General features: G+C 40.9%; 2 protein-coding genes across 8 annotated transcripts in view; both read right to left on the reverse strand.

Moving 5' to 3' along the window:
- The window catches only part of LOC130696887 (CUGBP Elav-like family member 3), a 61714-nt gene extending 50528 nt beyond the window's left edge, over positions 1-11186 (reverse strand). For 2 of the 3 annotated variants that reach the window (XM_057520021.2, XM_057520020.2), the window contains exon 1: positions 10640-11186. In XM_057520021.2, the coding sequence (XP_057376004.1) occupies positions 10640-11150 (511 nt within the window). In that variant the 5' untranslated portion in view covers positions 11151-11186. The remainder of the gene's footprint in view (positions 1-10639) is intronic. The other variant, XM_057520022.2, reaches the window with a different exon arrangement.
- A 4529-nt stretch (positions 11187-15715) lies between these two features.
- LOC130696131 (calcium-binding mitochondrial carrier protein Aralar1-like) overlaps positions 15716-18690 on the reverse strand; it is a 65386-nt gene continuing 62411 nt past the window's right edge. For all 5 annotated transcript variants that reach the window (XM_057519204.1, XM_057519203.2, XM_057519200.2 and 2 more), the window contains 3 exons: positions 18169-18271; positions 16286-16376; positions 15716-16210 (listed from right to left, as the gene is read on the reverse strand). In XM_057519204.1, the coding sequence (XP_057375187.1) occupies positions 16027-16210; positions 16286-16376; positions 18169-18271 (378 nt within the window). In that variant the 3' untranslated portion in view covers positions 15716-16026. The remainder of the gene's footprint in view (positions 16211-16285; positions 16377-18168; positions 18272-18690) is intronic.

Genomic DNA, 18690 nt, shown 5'->3' on the forward strand with positions numbered 1-18690 from the left:
TTTCAGTTTGAATCTTTTTTTAAGTGAAAAAAAAATCCGCTCCTACTTTCATCATTTTTTTTTTTTTTTTTCAATAAAGAAAAAATAAATAATAATAAAGTAAGAGAAGCAGATGATTCGATGCGGCTGCCATCGGCGGAATGAATCCCAATGTTAATCGTAAAAACGAGGAGGATATCGGAAACGCCATTGGGTACGGAAATATGGCCGTATGACGAGAGAAGGCAATAGGCCGCCTTATTATGAATTACATCCCCCCCTTACGCACATCTGGCGGCGGCTTTCGCCTCTACCGCACAATCCTATAGTTGATAGACATTAAGAATGCTATATTAATACCACCCCAACAAATAATGCGTTCAATAAAAAAAAAAAAAAAGAAATAATAATAATAATAATAACCAAACGCTATCGAGCAGCAGACAGAGAAGGGTCAAACTGGGCCGCAATCGATTGTTATTTCTATATGGCCCACACGTTGTGTGTGTGTCTTTAGTCGATCGGCGGTTGATGGGCGGTAAACGCGTACGCATTTTTTTTTTTGTTTTGTTTTTTTTTATCGCCTCCGCCACACCACCATCAAAGCCACTAACCTTCTGGAAAACTCTATCTGTCAATCTAAATTTTTGTTTTGTTTGTTTCTTTGTTTTCGTTCAAGGGATGTTGCATGTGGTCTTTAAAAAGAAGAAAGAAGAACAACGACCGAACTGACTTTATCTAATCCCGCCTATCGCTTGTTGTGTGTGTGTGTGTGTGTGTGTGTGTGTGTGTGTGTGTGTGTGTGTGCAGCGTTTTGATGACGCGCCATTTTTGATTGACCACTCCTCAGACGATCGATCACTGCATGTACACCGTTTTCTTTTTTCTTTTAGGCTGGCTTCCCTTTTCGTCATGTGATATCACATGAGTAGTCACGCCTCCAGAAATAAGAAAAAAAAAAGGTCATTTATCCACAAGACGTGAAAAAAAAAAAAAAAAAGACAAAAGAAAAACGAAGCGTCGCAGCTCCCCGATCTGATCGATCTCGTGCCCTTGTCGCTTTCTGTCCTTGAGGCGTCCGCATGCATTACTGCGAGAGCTGATGTATACGCAATTTGGACGGCAAGATCATCGGACGCACGCAGCGATTTTCTCTTTCGAATTCCTTTCCCGCCCGCACCCCCCCCCCTCCCGTCAAGCCCATCAGCTGTTGTTTGTTTCATTGCGACTATCAAACTAACCGAACGCCAATAAGCATCAGCTGTTTCTTTTGCTCCTATACGTAGCGGACCGCCTTAGGGTTGAAGAGTAGTAATCGCACTGCCACTCGTGCTTCGCCTTCGCTCCTCTATATTTATAGGCCCATGATGACACTGATTTCCTGCTCGTACGACGTCCGACATGGCGATTTGGAACAATCGCAACAAATGGGCCAACAACAATCGGCCCAAAAATCGACTAAGGAGGTCAGTCGTTGCCTTTATGGGCTGCACAAAAGCGACGCAGATTGCCTCTTTCAGAGCTCTCGTGTTCTTCTAAACAAGAGAGCCGAAACGATTTCGAATCGACATCACAAGGCCAAACGAAATGAAAAATCATTTTCCATCTTCTTCTTGTTTACTCTTTTTTTTTCTTTTTTTTCTTTTTTTTTTCTACAGATGACGAAGACGTCAAAAGAAAAAACGAAGCCCCAGCCCAGCCCTATTTGTCTGATAGACGCCAACGAAAGAGGATAAAAAAGGAGGGGCAAAATGAGGGACGCGTATATATATATATAAAGACGACAGAGGATAATCAAACGATCGATAATCGATGAAAGACGTCCAAGTGTGTACTAGCCCAAAAGCTTCCTATATCCCTCTGGTGGAGGAGAATCGCGTGTATAAAAAGACCAGCAAGAAAAAAAAAAAGAGAAAAAGAGGGAAGAAATAAATAGACTGCACACGTAAAAAAGAAAAACGCCAGAGAGTGCTGCTTTTATTCACTTGGCTAACTTGTACGAAACTTGGTCATGTTATTTGGGGTTGGCTGTTTTTTTTTTTTTTCTTTTGCTTTTTTTTTTTTTTTGCTGTCTACCTTTTTTTTTTCTTTATTTTCTTTTGCTTGTCGAGTGCGTAGGGACTTGCCCCTCTACTCTCCCCCCAAGTCTCTAAAGTTATACCCGCAAACAAGACTCTATACATACCACCGCCACCACCACTTTCTAACTCGTCCGCTTTTGTCACATTTTTCTTGCATTTCTTTCGCCTTTCTTTTTTTTTTTATTTAGTTTTTTTTTTTTTTTAAGGAAAAAAAGCTCAAACAGCTTGAAAATTCAAAAGAGGCGAGGCAGCACAAACACACGCAGACACGAAGTAGAAAAGGGGAGAGAGAGAGAGAGAATATATGAAAGTCCAACTGGCCCCGTCCAAAACTGAAATCTCATTTCTTTGATGGATTTATTTATTTATTCCGGTCATTTTTTTTTTTTTTTTTTCCTTTTCTTTTCTTTTCTTGTTCTGGCTGGTATGCCCCTGTCGCAGTTGTTTATATATGTATACGTCTGGATGAACGATACTTTTGTGGAACACCCTTTTTTTTTTTTATATATAAAATATAGTACATCATATCGCGTCGCTAGGCCATTTTTCCTTGTTTCCATTTCAGTTTGAAATCGTCAAATTCTTTGCGACAAGCGGCCCAAAATAGTCCTAGTGAATTTCGCTTAGCGTCTCTACGCTCTCCTGTATATACCAGCGGCTTCACTTTGGAACAACAACCTAGACGCAAGCCAACCTCCTGCCAGCCTCTACACACGCCACTATAATATGCAAGCAAAATGAAAATACAGGGCTGTCTTGTATCTCATCGTAATGTATGGCCCAATACTTATACTCTTAAGCATATACAAGTGTATGTCTGTTAAAGCTGGATTTTCACGCCAGACTTACATCTTATAAGATATAATTTATTAAAAAACAAACAAAAAAGAATTAAGCAACTAAATATTCAAAAAAAAAAAAAAAAAAAAGGAAGGAAAGATTCAAAGAGCGTTGGCCAACAGCGTCATTGTGAGCGTCCTATATGTATATATATATACATATATATATATATATATAGGGCCGATCGATATGTACACGGTACGAAAACAGGAGAACGTCCCCGCCGGATCTCTTTTCAACCCTCTCAGCGAAGAAGAAGGAGAAGGAGAAGTAAAAAAAATTATATGCCAACAACAACAACAACAACATGAAAAAAAATAAATCTTTAATCAATCCTAGTCGAGAATAATAGCCCTGCACATCAGCATATAAGGGGTAGAGGACTATCGGTTGTATGGCAGCACATGGTAGAAATTCAAGCAACAACACACACACACACTAAAAAAAAAAATGAATATTTTAAACAAAAATGTTTTTTTTTTTTAGGGGAAGGAGGGGATCGTATATCTAACTGGGCGCATTGGTGAACCTCTTTAATATAAAGTACTCGAGCATTTCCATTCTTTCGGGATCACATCCAACAACTCCCTTTTTTTTCGTTTTTTTTTTTTACTTCCCTCTGCACACACGTCTAAGTCCCCGTTTTTCTCATATCCCAAAAGCTCGATGCAAACACGTACAGAGAGACGGTACATATATTAAAAAAAAAACAAAAAAAAACAGGCCTGATAGTCTATGCATTGATAGGCATTTTTGCGTAACTAGAAAGCAGGGCCCTCCCCCGCGCGTTACATAGCCCAGCCTGTCATTCGATTTTCTTACGTGCCACTCCATATATTAGATCTGTATGTAATGCACATACGAAATCCGGCAGCTGTTCAAGACCCGAAGTTTGCACATAAATCTATTAAACTACGCGGCACATATAGAACCCGACTTAATGGTATCAAAGCGACAATCCCTGTGATGGACTCCAATGTCTTTTCTCAGAAAATGTCGCTTATTCTAGACTCTCTTCCCGTCGTTGCCGGTCCCTTTTTATTGTTTTATTTAATTTTTCTTTGCAGTACGCACATAACCAGCGACTCCATTTCGAATCGATGGCCATTGCCCTTCAAATCCATTTCGCTCGCAAGAAAAGGCGGCCATCAAACCAATGGATTTTCTCACACAAACGCGCCACTTTATATTTCTCTCCCAATCCTTCGAAAAGATTGGATCAAAAGCTAAAAAACAAAAAAAAATGCGCATGGAAAGCGCAGCGCATCAGCGATGATGTCGATCTCGCAAAGGTGTAAAAAAAAAAAGAACGTCAAACGCGGGAAAAAGAACGTGTTTTAAAAAGAAGGAAAAGAAAAGACGTTTCCGTTTAAATGTATTCATATTTTTGCTTGATCTGTTTTCCAAGTGAGAAAAAATCGATGGTCAGACACTGTTTGCTCTACGAGATCGCACCACCTTTTTATTAAGTGTCTTCGTGGAACGTAGTAATATAGGCTTTCTCGCTCCTACTGGATGGCGAAGACGATAGGACTCTCTTAAAGGAGGCGACGAAAACAAAATGATAATAACAACTGAGAAAGGATTCATCGTTGAGAGGATATATCTAGTTAGATGGATTCCTTTCTTTGTTTGAAACGAGGAGGCCGACAACAAGACAACAACAACAAAATTGGGAACGTGAATATCGGAGGGGACAAAAAGTCTATCGAAGCTGAGCCGTTGTTGTCGTCGTACGACGACTCTAGCGATAATAATGATAGCACGGAGGAGGATGGGGGGGGGGGGATAGACTAAAGGGATATATTATTATAGATGGGAGGAGATAAAAAAAAAAAGACTGTTATATATATATATATATATATAGATAGATAGATAGACGGAGCTTGTTCATCGTTTCTCTTCCGTGCCCCATTTGTTGTTTTTGTTTGTCATTAAAAGATGAAAAGCATTCGATTCGTATACTACCCGCCCCTCTTCTCTCTGTTCTTCTTTTTTTTTTTTCCCAGCTTCTTTCGACGACGATCAAACAACAAATAAGAAGGGAAAAAAAAAAAACCAACATCGAGAGATCGTTGCCTCTCGAACGAAACCAATAGCCGATGAACAGGTTGGAAAAAAAAAAAAAACAAACGAAGATGGCTGTCCCAGGATCTCTCTATGCCGTTGAAGAGTTTCACTTCGTCGTCATCAGTTGATTATACAGACGCATCAGAGCTACTTTTCTCGCATCAAAAGAATTCCATCCCCACTATACCACTCAGCTTTCTCAAGCACTTTAAGGACTACAATGTAAATACATTTTTAAAAAATAAAAAAAAAAAATTCGTGTGCCTACGCATATGCGACGACGTTGTTGTAACATTTAATGCACACAACGTGATCGTTTCCGAACAGAAACTCGCGTAGAAATGTGCCATATAGCTCGCAGCCCCGACGCGTCGCAGAGTTTTAGTTTTTGCGTTGATGATGACGAGGGGGGGAGGTTGCACACAAAGGGGCCAGAGAGAGAGAGAGAGAGGGAGAAGACATTCACGCGGGAGGGAAAGCAATTCCTGCCGCTACATGCCACACATATATGGGGAAAAACGGATCGATGCCAAACGAGAAGGGGAACACAAATGCTGCCGAGTGGCATCGTTGCCATTTTTCAGCAACTCGTTCAAAAATGCACGCCCCCACTTTCTTTTTCTTTCCTCGTATTTTTGTCGGAGGGAGGAGGGGGGGGGGGTTTATCAAGAAAGACAAAAGAAATGAAAAGCGAGTTAATGGCTGTCAATAGGACGCAGCAAAAAAAAAAGTTCGACCTTCGCCACTCTGCTCGCGGTTCGCGCATTTTGGTCGTTAAAAAAAAACAAAAACAAATAGAAAACGCTTATTGGTAAGGAGCCAGGAGGTTCTGGTTTCGACTTGGGGAAACGAGGCGATTAGCAGCGGCCTGAATTGTAAATGGCCGTTGCCTCCGAGACACTCTACACGTAGACAATCGACCAGCAATTTTCGGCAGTTGCAATTCACCGTCTGATCGCTAGAAAAACTCAGGCCATCCATCAGCCAACCGCCTCCCCCTCATTTTCAATTCTTTTTTTTTTTTTTTTTTTTTAATTATTATTCAGGAAAAGCCCAACGGACCTGAAATTTCGGTCGTTTGCTGCCATCGCGTAACGCTTGTGCTTATGCAGATCGCAATTAAAAAGTCAATGCGCGCGCTATTTAAAAAACGAAAATTGATTATCTTCACGTCTTCAGATAGAACGAAGGACCAACGGACGTCGGATAGGGAGGGTTCACGGATAAAATACTATTTTTTTGCCATCATTATCCGCGATGTGAAGAGACTCGGCAACGCGGCAACGTTATCGGAAAGAGGAAAAGCGACATCATCGAAAGTAAACGCGCCATTCAATGGGGACGGACGCTGATCGCCCAGCAGCGACTCCTTTTTGTTCCTCATTTTTGCGTGCGTGTGTGTGTGTGTGTGTGTGTGTGTGTCCCTTTCTATTCTTCATCTAAAGGAAGACAAAAAAAAAACGTCCCTGCGTGTTTGGAGGAGGAGCAAATGGCTGACGTAGATACGATGACGGCGGGCATAGACGAAAGAGGAAAGGAAAAAGTCGGGGCCGTTGACGGTAACCCCGCCAGCAAAAACGACCAACTCTTTTTTTTTTCTTTTACGTCGGCGTTGGCCAGCGAAAGAAAAAAAAAAATAAAAAAAAAATACGCAATGAAGGCAAAATAAGAAAAAAAAAAGGAGGGAAACTGGAGATGTTAGCGTTGTCGGAGAAACAACATCCATCTCTCTCTCTCTCTTTCCCTCTCTTTCAATGCTATACTAGCGCCCTATATATGGACTTGGCAATCGACCTCGCACAATAGCCGAGAAAATACGAAAATCCGAACTGCGTCACACAGACATCGCCCCTCTTATCGCACAATCTGTCCCCTATTTTTTCCACGCTGTTTTCAACCAAGTACGCACGGACACAAAGGCTGTCACGACGTCTTTCCGATTTCCTCAGTTCGTGCGGATGGAGGACAAAAAAAAAATAATAATAATCCGTTCGGTCCCGTTCTAAAACAGCCCCAAATCTCGCACAGAGGAAGGCACATAAATAAACGTTATTGTTTAGGATTTATTTTTTTTTTTTTTTCAAAGCTTTTCGAATAATTGTTCGGGATTTTTCATTTATCTGCCAGCGTGTGTGTGTGTCTGTGCGCGTAGAGAATATAAATCCCTTCGTTTATTTGGCTGCGATGCGCCGTGATGTCAATAGCCTTTGCTCCTCCTATTCTCACACAGCTATTCACACAAACACACACACATACATGCAGACATGACGAAGATATACACACACAAAAGCCTGCAGATATGGAAAGTAATAACCAACGGCGAATGTCATTTAATAATAATGTTCTCAATTCCAGTTCCAAACCCTCCCACCATAGCCTGCAGTTTCGTAAATCATTCGAATTTTCGCGCTCCGCCATTGAGAAAGTGGGGGAGGCATTCAACTTTAACTCTATGAAAAGCTTACAAAATAATGTTTAAAAAAAAAGGGGGAGAGAGAAATAAAAAAAAAAAACAAACAAAAAAGAAATCATTCGCTATTGCAACAAATGACGTCAACGACTTGCGAGTTTTTGTTTAAACAAGCTCTTTGACTAACAAGCACTTTGGTTTCTATTTTACTTTCCCCTTCCTAGATACGCAAAGCCTATGAATAATGGGCTGTAACTAACCATAAAAAAAATAATGATAATAAAAACAACAAACGTCGTTTTTAAAGGAGAAGAAGTTAAATAAAGATGATCCAAAATCAGTGATGCGGCGTTTTGTTTCTTTATGTTCCAGGAGATGTGCCAGCAAAGCAAAAAAAAAAAAAAAAAAAAAATGGATAGAACAAAAGAGTTTGCGCTCAATTACCTTTGCTCCGGTAAAACAACTTACAGAGTATTACGAACTCTTGTCGTTCAATCAACGACACAATATACGCACATATCGAACACCCCGCATTGCATATTGAAAAAACGAAACAAAAACACTTTAGAGCTCAATCCAATTGCATGGAATTAAGTTCATATTTTTCTATTTTCTGATGCGAAAGAAATAGAAAGATCTAATTGAAATTAGAGAGCGGAAATGAAAACGTTCAACTGGAAGTCTCTAGCAGAAACATTGAGAGGCTTTGATTCGACCTGCAATCGATATTCGATTACAACATTCAGTACCCTTACCATCAACTAATCAGATTTTAATCAACTTACCCGTCCCTATTTCTTTCTACCTGTTTCGAAAAGTCCCACGTTCGGCTTTTCACCGTCACATCAGTGGATTTCGTGGTAGATGGATCGTAGTAAATAGTACATTGTACATTTCCACTTTTTATTTTGTGTCTTTTCTTTTTTTCTCTTTATCAATTGAAAGAAAATTGTCTACTTGATAGCGTTGCGTGTCTGTTATCCAGCGGCTCACGCAACATGGCGTGAGCCCGACACCTGTTGGCACAAGATGGCGCTGGCATCGATCGAAACCTTTCCTGTGAGGTTTTCCCTGTTTATATTTAACGCGATTCTCTTCACCCCTCCACCCCCCCCCCCTCCCCTTCCAAACACACAGAAATGTTATCAAAAGGTCTACAAGTACACCAGGGATTTTTGAAGGGCATCCATTTCTAAATTGTACAAAGGGAAAACGTGAGTTTGTCCTCGTTCTTTGTCAACTACCCCCAACCAAAAAAATGGGAAAGGAAAAAAAAAACAAAACAAACCGACACAAACCGAAACGCGAAGAGCAACAACGAACGAACAAAACAATAATACGTAAAAACGAAACACATGCGCCTTCGTTTACAGTCGTTTTTGACTCACGCTATGACGATCGACGACATCGAATTCCGATCGATAAATCAGCTGTTTTTGTTCCTTTTTTTTTTTTTTTTTTTTCTAGGCCAGTCTTAGCAAGAACGACGTGAGTTGGATTGCGTGTCTCTGTCTGCAATCATTCGTTTCGATTGGATGTCCAACTTTTCTCCCTCTTTTTTCTCTGATTCAACCCCCGCCAAACATAAAAAAAAGTCTAGTCGAATTTGCCAGCTGTCACCACAATCATCACAGGGAGGCGTAGTCGCACACGCACACACACACCAGACACAAAAAGCAGAACAGGCGAAACCACAAAGGTGACATCAATGGCAACACAACGACAGTTTGTTAACGAAGAGAGGTCTAGAAATTCGCGACGATGATGCCAGGGACCAAGTTTTGCCAGAGCGTCGTCTGTGTCGTCCAATGTACCTCAAAATGTAAGTGTGTGTGTATGTGTGTGTGTGTGTGTGTAGGGCTAGGTGTGTCTGAGAGTGTGTACGTCAAGAAGAGAGAGAGAGAGAGAGAGAGAGAGAGGGAGAGGGGAAATCGTCCATATAGGGTTCCCTATATCGAACAAGGCCAACTCACGCTGTCGATGTGCTATAGCCGAGAGAAAACGACGCTGACGACGCCGTGCTCAACCTACGAGAGGGAAGCGACGGGTCCCTCTCGTTTTTGCGCCGGCGCTGTTTACATTTCAAAGCGCCGCCATGTTACGCATTATAACCCGTTCTGTCCTTATTAACCTGACTCGCCATTGTCTACGACCAACTTCGATCGGCGTCCTCGATGACGTCGTCCAACTGAACGCGAACGTGCAATGACGTCAGACCTCCTCCCTTCCCTAACAGAAAAAGTATTTTTTTTTTTTTTTTTTTTTGTTTTATTTTAACTCTTCTTTTTTTTTTCTAGGGATGAAAAGGAAAGAAGAGTAGACCAATGATTGAAGAAGAAGTTGATGTAATAAAGTCGTCATTTAGACACACACACACACACAAAAAAGAGAGGGACTCAATTAACGACATTCCAATAGAAATTCATTGCGGCGGCTGTCATGGCAATCAATATACTCAACTTCAGTCATCATCGTGCTCATCATCAAACATTAACTCGGTTAATGATATCAGACAAGAGCCAAGATATTTTTTTACTTTAATAATAAAAAAAACAAACACGTCAAATAGGAATGCAACGTCCCCGCTTTCAAGTCGCCCGCCTATGCGAGTCAAAGCGAATGTTCGAAAATAAGCCTGGCTATCAACTAACTAAGTATTCAGATATTCAATTGCGATATGCGATATTGGACGTATGCCGACATGATTAGACTATCTACCGTCCTCGTCAAAAAACTGGAATTTCTCTACTGACGTTTCCTCGTTGAGCCAATTTTGATTGGACGTCAAGTCCAATAAGGGCCAATCAGAGTAAGCTCGAAAATGAAGTAGCAAAGCCAAGTTTCCAGCCGACATTCAGAAGCCAACCAACTCCTGCTGGACGTGTATAGGCACAATCAAACCCCCCCGTCCCCTCCCCCCGCAGAAACCATACGAGACGTGTACACATCATACACGTATGACACACAAATTCATACGTTATCAATGTCATTCGAAATATAACGAAAGAAAACCACTAGCTATTCATTTTTGGTATTATTCTAACACGTAATCCGGCACTAGTTAACGATACACGTTCAGCGCCAACCTCCTACTTCCCGCCCCCACCCACCGAACGTGAATCACGTGACTCTTCAACATTTTTCAATTGTAAACCTCATTCAATGACGTCAAGCCAATCGAAACGCGGCAAATTCAAAATTCATTCAAACCCGTTCAAAAACAAAACAAAACAATGTAATGAAAAGATTTAAAAATTACCTTTGTGCATGCCCGTCAACTTGTCTTTGAGCACAGTCAGTTCGTAGATCTTGCCGAATTCTTCGAACATGGGACGAAGATCGGCTTCTTCCAAATTGCGCGGAATCTGTCCGACAAACAGTTTGATGGCCTCAGCATCTTTGGCTTGCTGCTGCTGCTGCTGCTGTTGTTGTTGCTGAACAGTCGGCGGAGCAACGGCGGGATGCTGAATCAGTCCGCTGTTGTTGTTGATCACTCCGTTGGCATTGGCAGAGAGCCACTGTTGCTGATGGTGATGCTGCAAGGCGAGATTGATGGCCTGCTGCTGTTGATTGGCCAGCATACTGGCCGTCGCCTGGTTCATCATTCCTTGTTGCTGGTAGTGATTCTGATGATGCTGTTGATTCGCCTGCTGCTGAGAATGATGATGCTGTTGATGATGATGATGATAAGGTGACATTCCGTTTTCAAAATGGCCACCTCCAGCACCTGCGTTCCCGTATGCGTTTGTCATCACTTCAGTGATTAACATAGCTAGCGCCTTCTTGCGTTGATTGTCACTACCCGCCAGGTTTTTATTTTTCGATGATCAACAAAGATGAGGTGGTTTGAAAAAAAAAAAAAATAAATAATTTATCCTCCTAAAATATTCGCGTTGGGTTCGATTTTTTTTTTTTTTTTTTGCGAGGGTTAGAGGATCAATCAATTTTCTGATCGTCACAAAGTCGTCAACAGGCAGCGGGATCAAAAGATAAATGACACGCACGGAGATCGTGAAACATCCAGCACCATCAATCCAAGGATGTCGACACACCGTCGAGTCACGAGAGTAAATCAATAAATATCTTTCTAAACGACCTGATCAACAGATTGCGAAGAAAATTCAACGTCTCCTCTTGTTCCGAATGTAACAAAATTAACACACACGCACACACACACGATTTAAAAAAAAAAATAAGAAAAGAGGAATAAAACTGGAACAAGTTTGGAACTTGGCGAACACTCACACACGGAACGATATACGGGGTACAAAAATCAGACAAAAACACACAACAAACTGGAACGCGCGTCTACCTCGTCCGAATACGTGAAAGCGTATTGACGGGGTTGCTGGAACAAGCTGACGTCGAGGGTTGAAAGCTCCCCCTACCACCCTCGATGCTCTATGGTAGTCATGGACTTCTCCTTTTTTTTTTCGTGTGTGTGTGTACTGTGTGTTTCCCCTTTTTCGCAGTGTGTGCACCCCTCGAAATATAAAGGGAACTAACCCTCCCTCTTTTTCGAGTTTCTAGGGGTAGTAGGAGGAGAGTACAATCTTATTTCACCCCTCTCTCTCTCTCTCTTTCAGCCCTGCGACGCTTCCACCCTCCTTTTCCATTCTACTATTATTTTTTTTTACTTCCTTTTTTTTATCTGACGTTCTCTCAACCACTCGTTCCGAAATGATTCATCCTTCTCTCTCTCTCTTTCCCCCCTCTTATCCTCAACACCATCCACCTACTACCCTCTGCGCTCCTTCCTCCCCCTTACACACGTTGTCTGTGTGTGTGCACTTGCATGGCCGCGTTTCAATCCGCCCCAGCTTTCCTTACGCAACTGTTCCGCACACACGTACGTCGAGTTTCCTTCCAGTCGGCAGGATTTTCTTCTCTCCCCCCCCCCTCTTTCTTTCTTTCTTTTCTTCTTTTTTTTTCCAGTGGGGGGAGTAGGAAGAGAGAAAGAGGGGAGGGGAATGAAGAACGTCGGTGTGGGTGTAGGAATAAATAAATATATACTGTACTTAGGGATCATTTCTCGCAGCATCCCAATAGGCGTTTATATGCATCGGGCAACAGCGTGTTGTGTGCGCCATCAGCCCCCCTAGCAAAAAAGAACACAGGCCAGCAGCGTGGAACATGCGTGCGTTGTACTCGATGCACGAAGCTGACTCATCGAAGGCGTACCTTAAACACACGTCCATTTGTGAAAGAAGGAGAGAAGAGAAACGAGAGCTGTTGAACTAAATCTATACCTGCGTATCCTTTGCATCGTACGTGCGCTTAGTTACGTGGCGTGTTCCAGTTTTTGCGTTAATAATTCCACTGGCTTTTAGCTGGCCATGGATGAGCGTTTGGGGGGGGCGGGGGGGGGGAGGGATGTGAGAGCTGCACTGACGTTCTTGTATGTCTGGCTCCAGTGGATTCGGTGCTCTCACCTTCTGATACATTGATGAAGACAATCCTCTGATTTATTCATATGCAATGGCTGATGTTCCCGTTTCACTCTACTCCAATGTCATTTTTAGAAAGAACAGTCCATCGACAGTTACGATACACATAAGTCCAGCTTCCCTTTTTTTTTTTAAAATTTTTTTTATTTTTTATTTTCTATTGTTTGACACACTACACCCCGAATGCTGCATTCCCCTGAAAATCCCTAGCAACCTTTAGCTGTCACTCTAGTGCGGATCCGCTCCATCACCCGGATCTCTCTCTTTTTTCTTTTCCATTCACTTCGTTCGAACCCCCCCCCCCCCCTCCGCTCGTTCTACCCTGTAGATTGCCCAGATGTTATATGCTTGTCTGTCCGTGACAGGGCTTTATGATGATACCCCCCACCAATGTGTGTGTGTGTTTGTGTGTGTGTGGGTCCCCCCCCCCTCTGGTTTTTTCATACATTTATTTATTACGGTTTTGGTACGGTGCTACTGGGTACAATACACAGTCAGGGTATTGACGTAATAGGAATTGAGTACGACGATAAGGAAGAAGAAGAAAAATAAAATGAAAAAATGTGAGGGGGTTCAATCACACTGACCATCAAGCACATGAGCTAACCGACATCGACATTGAGACTTTACTTTTCGGGCGCTAAGCTCAAAAGTGGGGAAGCTGGAACTTGAAAAATCGAAACAAAAGCATCCGGCAAGCATCTCGTGGGAAATTGAGAGCAACGCAAAATGAGAAACTCTTCGACGCTCGCTTTGGAGTGGAAGACAAACACACAAAAAAAAAAAAAAAAAGACGAAGAGAGTGTATGAAACCTCACAACATTTTTTGCTTTCCATAGGGGAAAGAGTCGGAAAAACATAACCCCAACATCGAGAGTAGGGGGATACGTGTGAGAGAAACAATAGATTCTCTTCCAATGCATCCGGCATCATTAAAAATTAAAAAAAATAAATAAATAGGGAAAAAGAGACGAGTGGGAAAAAATGCGAACGAAAAGCGGGTTTAGATTTTTGGAACATATAAATATCATGTCAATCCGAGATCATTTGAATAACCCTCTGTGCAACCTTACCCAAATTTTTATTTTTTTTTTTTTTTAAAGGTAGAGCATATCAACATAATAAAAAGATTGCGGAGAGAAGTCGGAGCATCGATGCGTTCACGTGTAACAAGAGTTGATTAACACCGCCATCATCCGGAGAAGTTCGACTATGCGAGTGAAGTTGTTTCTCTTTTTGCTGTTGTTGTTTGTTTTCTCTTCGTATAAAAAAAAAACAAACACAGGAAATATAGAGACAGCTGATACCGCCAATGGGAATACAACAACAACTCTCATCGACCGTGTCTGTTGCAACAGTCACTGAGCAAAGTGCCTTCCCATGTCGAGACTTTTTGTGTTGTGCTGTTTGATTTTTTTTTTCTTTTTGCGGAGGGGGGGGGGGGGGGGAGTTATGTCACAAGTTCTATGAAAAAAACAAACAAAAGAAAACAAAAACAAATATTAATAGCAAACGAAAAAGCAAAATTTTTCGTTCCAGGAAAAAATATAAATGGATCGTTTTCGTTTACGTGATGTAAAACAGAAGAAGAAAAATAAATAAAGTAGGGTCATAGCTAAAAGATTTACGTCTCCAACAGCACATTGTAATTCAAAACCTTTTTTAAATTTACCCTTCCTGACGCATATTTGAAAAAAAACAAACAAAAAAACAACACTGCTTTTCAGATTGCCATATGAAACAAAACTTTGAACTTGTTTTACTAATTCATCAACGTTTCCCATTTTCTGAGAGTTCACATTTCACATGTAAATCGCGTACGTAACGCCAGTGGGGGATCTATATATATATACTGTATATTTTTTCATTTTCCTATCATTATTCATCTTCTTTTCCCCTCGCCTGCGCAATATCTGTGCACTGCTGCTCGTTTATATCAGCATACGTCTGAGGTATTGTCGTTTACAACGAGCCCGTTAGCTCTCGCGCCGCGCGGAGGGCTAACTCGTTGTCGTCACATTTGCATCATTTACCAGCAGCTATCGAACGTGTGCCGCAATGTCTGCAACTGACAAGATGCCAGCTCACAAATTCGCCTTGTCAGCCGCACACATTTTTTTTTTTTTTTTTTTCAAACACGAAATGACTTCACAATCACAATGCACCTCCCTAAACTGCATACACGCATGCAAACAATCTCGCGCAACGTCCCATAAGAAGAGTCGATGGTACACACACACACACACACACACACATAAACTACCGAATGCAATACAATGGCGTACTTACTGCATGGTGACAATGTTTGCAGCTGTCGTTTTGCTGAATGATAATCAAAATCTATTCGTGCAAAAAAAAAAAAAAAGCGTTTGGAAAGAGACACGACAAGATACAATAAGAGGGGAGTGTCTAAAAAGCCGCTACACTGTAACAAGAACATGCTGCTCTTTGCATAAGATAAAACGAAGAAAAATAATAATAAAAAAAAAAAATAATAATAATAGTTTTGAGTTCGGCATATGGAAGCGTTGCATATTCGCCTTCTCTCTCCCCCCTCTCTAACGTTCATTCGAATTCCGGTTTTGCTCCGTAACATTCATTATTTACCTTAAGCATATAACAGCGAGTTTTGACTGTACTTTCACCCCCCCCCCCCTTTCTGTCCGTCTCTGTGTAGCACGTCACACTGCCTCTTGTAAAAAGAGGGACAAAAAAAAATCACCCCCCTAAAGTTTCGGATGTTGTTGTCATTTGTTTGAATCGTTCGGTTATGGAGGGGTGGGTGCCTTTGCGTATGAAAATGTGCTATGACCTCAATTACCTTTTTCAGAGTTTCATGGAAGGCATGCTTACTTCAGATTAAAGATAAAAAGATAAACATGAAGAGATCATTTTCGGAAAAGTATTTTTGCAATCAACAATATCATGTACACTAATTAGTTTACGTTCCAATAGATACAATTCAAAACCGACTATTCAAAAGTCAAAACAACTTTTTATCTCTTAAATTTTGTCTTATTATTTGGCCAGTGTTTTTTGCTCTAGAGTTTTCTTGCCTTCTTTTTTTTTAAGCCAGTCTTTTAAGAATTGAATCAGATTGAGTTCCCCTATTTTTCATTTGTTTAAAACTACACAACCAGGACGTCCTTCGGCAAAAAAAAAAAGAAAAAAAAAAAAACAGAAACAAAAAAAAAAATGATCATGGAGATGGCGCAACGGGCACGATGGCGCCAGCTCTAAACTTGGGTAGGAAAAGGCCGAACTTGGATTCCATTCCGGAGAAGATGGGCAACGCCAACTGGTAGCCACCGATGTGGTCGGCAGGGATCGGCTTCTGGATGGCACGTGGCTCCACCTTGCCGGTTTGCGATCCCGTTGGTCGGCTGTAATAGAAAAAAAAATGAATCCATCCAATGATTTTTAAAAAATTGTTCCAGCAAACACAAGATGAGATTTACCTTCCGCCAAAGTCGACGTCAAAGAAACGCTGGAGCAGTTCATAGGTGACCAAGGTAACACCGAATTGGGGCGAACTGCGCAATACACGAGCTGTCAACAACAACGGTAAAAAAAAAAAAAATCGTATTGAAATAAATAATTCCAGGACAAACAGAAAATGATGAGGGACAAGTAAGAGCAGAAGGGGGGGGGACATAATATCGATTTTCAATCTTATTCCACATTGTACATAATTAAACGGTTCCAAATTAAATAAACAACTCAAATTCATCCCTTTTGTACCCACCGTTACCAACGGATATTAAGTACCACTATCCCCCCCCCTTCCCCCCCAACAACTTCGCCAGACATACAGGACACGGAAGGCCAAATTTTTTTTTAATAATTCAATATGACGTACCCTGTGCTCTGGGCATCAAATATGAATAGCTACGCCACTAGACTCTTTCTACCCACGAAGAGCTTACAGTTTTTCTTTTGCTCTAGTTTTTTTTTTTTTTTTTTTTTAAATACTCGCATATACGACAGGACATTATAAATATACATATTAGTTTTTCATATGTATGACTCTGTGGAATATTACATGAAAAGAAAAATTAAACTCGCCAAAATTCATCGTATCTACTTGCGGGAGCTAGGCAACACGCACGACGAACAGTAAATAAGAATGTGTTTTCAAAGTTTTTTTTTTTTTTTTTTTTTTTTCATGTTCCAGTTGATCTCCTTACCCCTAGTCAGTATTTCTAGTTCTAATACTGTACAGTTCCTTTCTTTTTTTTTTTTTTTTTGTTTAAATTTTTGTGTCGTTCACACTGATCGCATTGACTAACATCAAATCCTTTTTCACGCCTCTTTCTTTTGATTCACGTTCAACATCGTTTTTTTTTTTTTTTTTTTTTTCGCAAAAGTTACACCGGACACGGGGGAAAAAAAAAAAAATTCGACGCAAACACAAACACAGACCTCTTTCTCTTTTTGTGTCTGGATAAAAAAATGGGGACAGGGAGAGCCTCTCTGGCACTCTTGTTCAACGACTTTGGACAAACTCACTTTAAAAGCAAACAACTCCAGAGTTCCTGGACACACGATCACTGGACATATCCAGACGGCAAAGTCCCATCAATCAACTAAATAAATACGTTGAGAAAAAAAAAAAAAAAAAAAAAAGGGAAAAAGACCCTGAGAGCGTCGTACAAGTATTTTTCACTGTTGAAATTTTAAAGCAATATTTGATTTAAAAAAAAAAAAAAAAAAATACACCGCCAGGGCGATGGCGGTGTGTAGGTATAAAAGGGGAATTCTTCTTTTTTCAAGACAAAAAATAAAATAAAAAATCATCCCCGCTGCTGGTAATACGATCAAAGTAACGAACTCGCCTAGAGATATTCATAATCAATTCGCTCCCTTCCCTCCAAACTCCCCTTTATCTCTTCGGAATTCTACCAGCTGTCCTCATGTGCATGTTGTTGTACATTCATACTCGCTCGACTTCTTTTCTTTTTTGCTTGCATTTCATTTTTCACTTCATCTTTTTTTTTTTTTTTTTTTTTTATAATAACGCGACCCCTAAAATAAAATATATAGCTAGTTACGCGGAGAGGAAAGAAAAGCATAAAAAGAGAAAGCTCAAAGCATAATCATCTGTCACAAGGACATGTGTCCAACGGGGTATTTTGTTTTCGCCCGCTTAGTTCTACTTAAACACAAAAAAAAAAAAAAAAAAAAAAAAAAACCATTAGACTACAGAATGCTTCAGGGTGTTCGTTAACAGCATAACTCCGGGCAATGATCCGAAATATTCAATTGTCCTCAACGGTAATAATCATTTGAAAAAAAAAAACAAACAAAAACAAACAAAACAATAAAAAAATATGTACAGTACCTCCAGCTCCTTTCCAGAATGCGCGTCCTCCTTCTTCGGCCCAAATTTTGCGAGCTGCGTCCGTCACACCGGTGTAGGTAGTTTGCCCTTTACGTGCCACTACCTGGGAAAAAAAAAAAGAAGACGATATTTCATTAGGAAATTGAGGTATCGTGTGCAGGGAATTATGGAACATCAGGCAAACACGATTTAAACTTCACGGCGGACGCGTTAAAAAACAAAAGACATTTTTAAATCGACAAAGGAGATTGGGTTCAGCTCAGTTTGAGCGTCCACGATGTGAAACGAGAGTTTGTCAAACGGGTTGAACCTGAACGGGACGGACTTGATTCGATTCATTCCAGCGTTCCATGTCTCGGGGTCTTCCTGTCCATTCAAGCAAATTGACGCGACCAAGTGAAAACGCGGCGAGGGAAAAGACACGAAAGAGACGTCGTACACTTTGAATGAGAAGACAATTTTTCGGCTTGAGGAAAGTTGCATGAAATTTCATTTGCATACGAAAGCCGAATTAGCCGAGCA

This window comes from Daphnia carinata, chromosome 5 (assembly GCF_022539665.2).
Source record: "Daphnia carinata strain CSIRO-1 chromosome 5, CSIRO_AGI_Dcar_HiC_V3, whole genome shotgun sequence".
NCBI lineage: Eukaryota > Metazoa > Arthropoda > Branchiopoda > Diplostraca > Daphniidae > Daphnia > Daphnia carinata.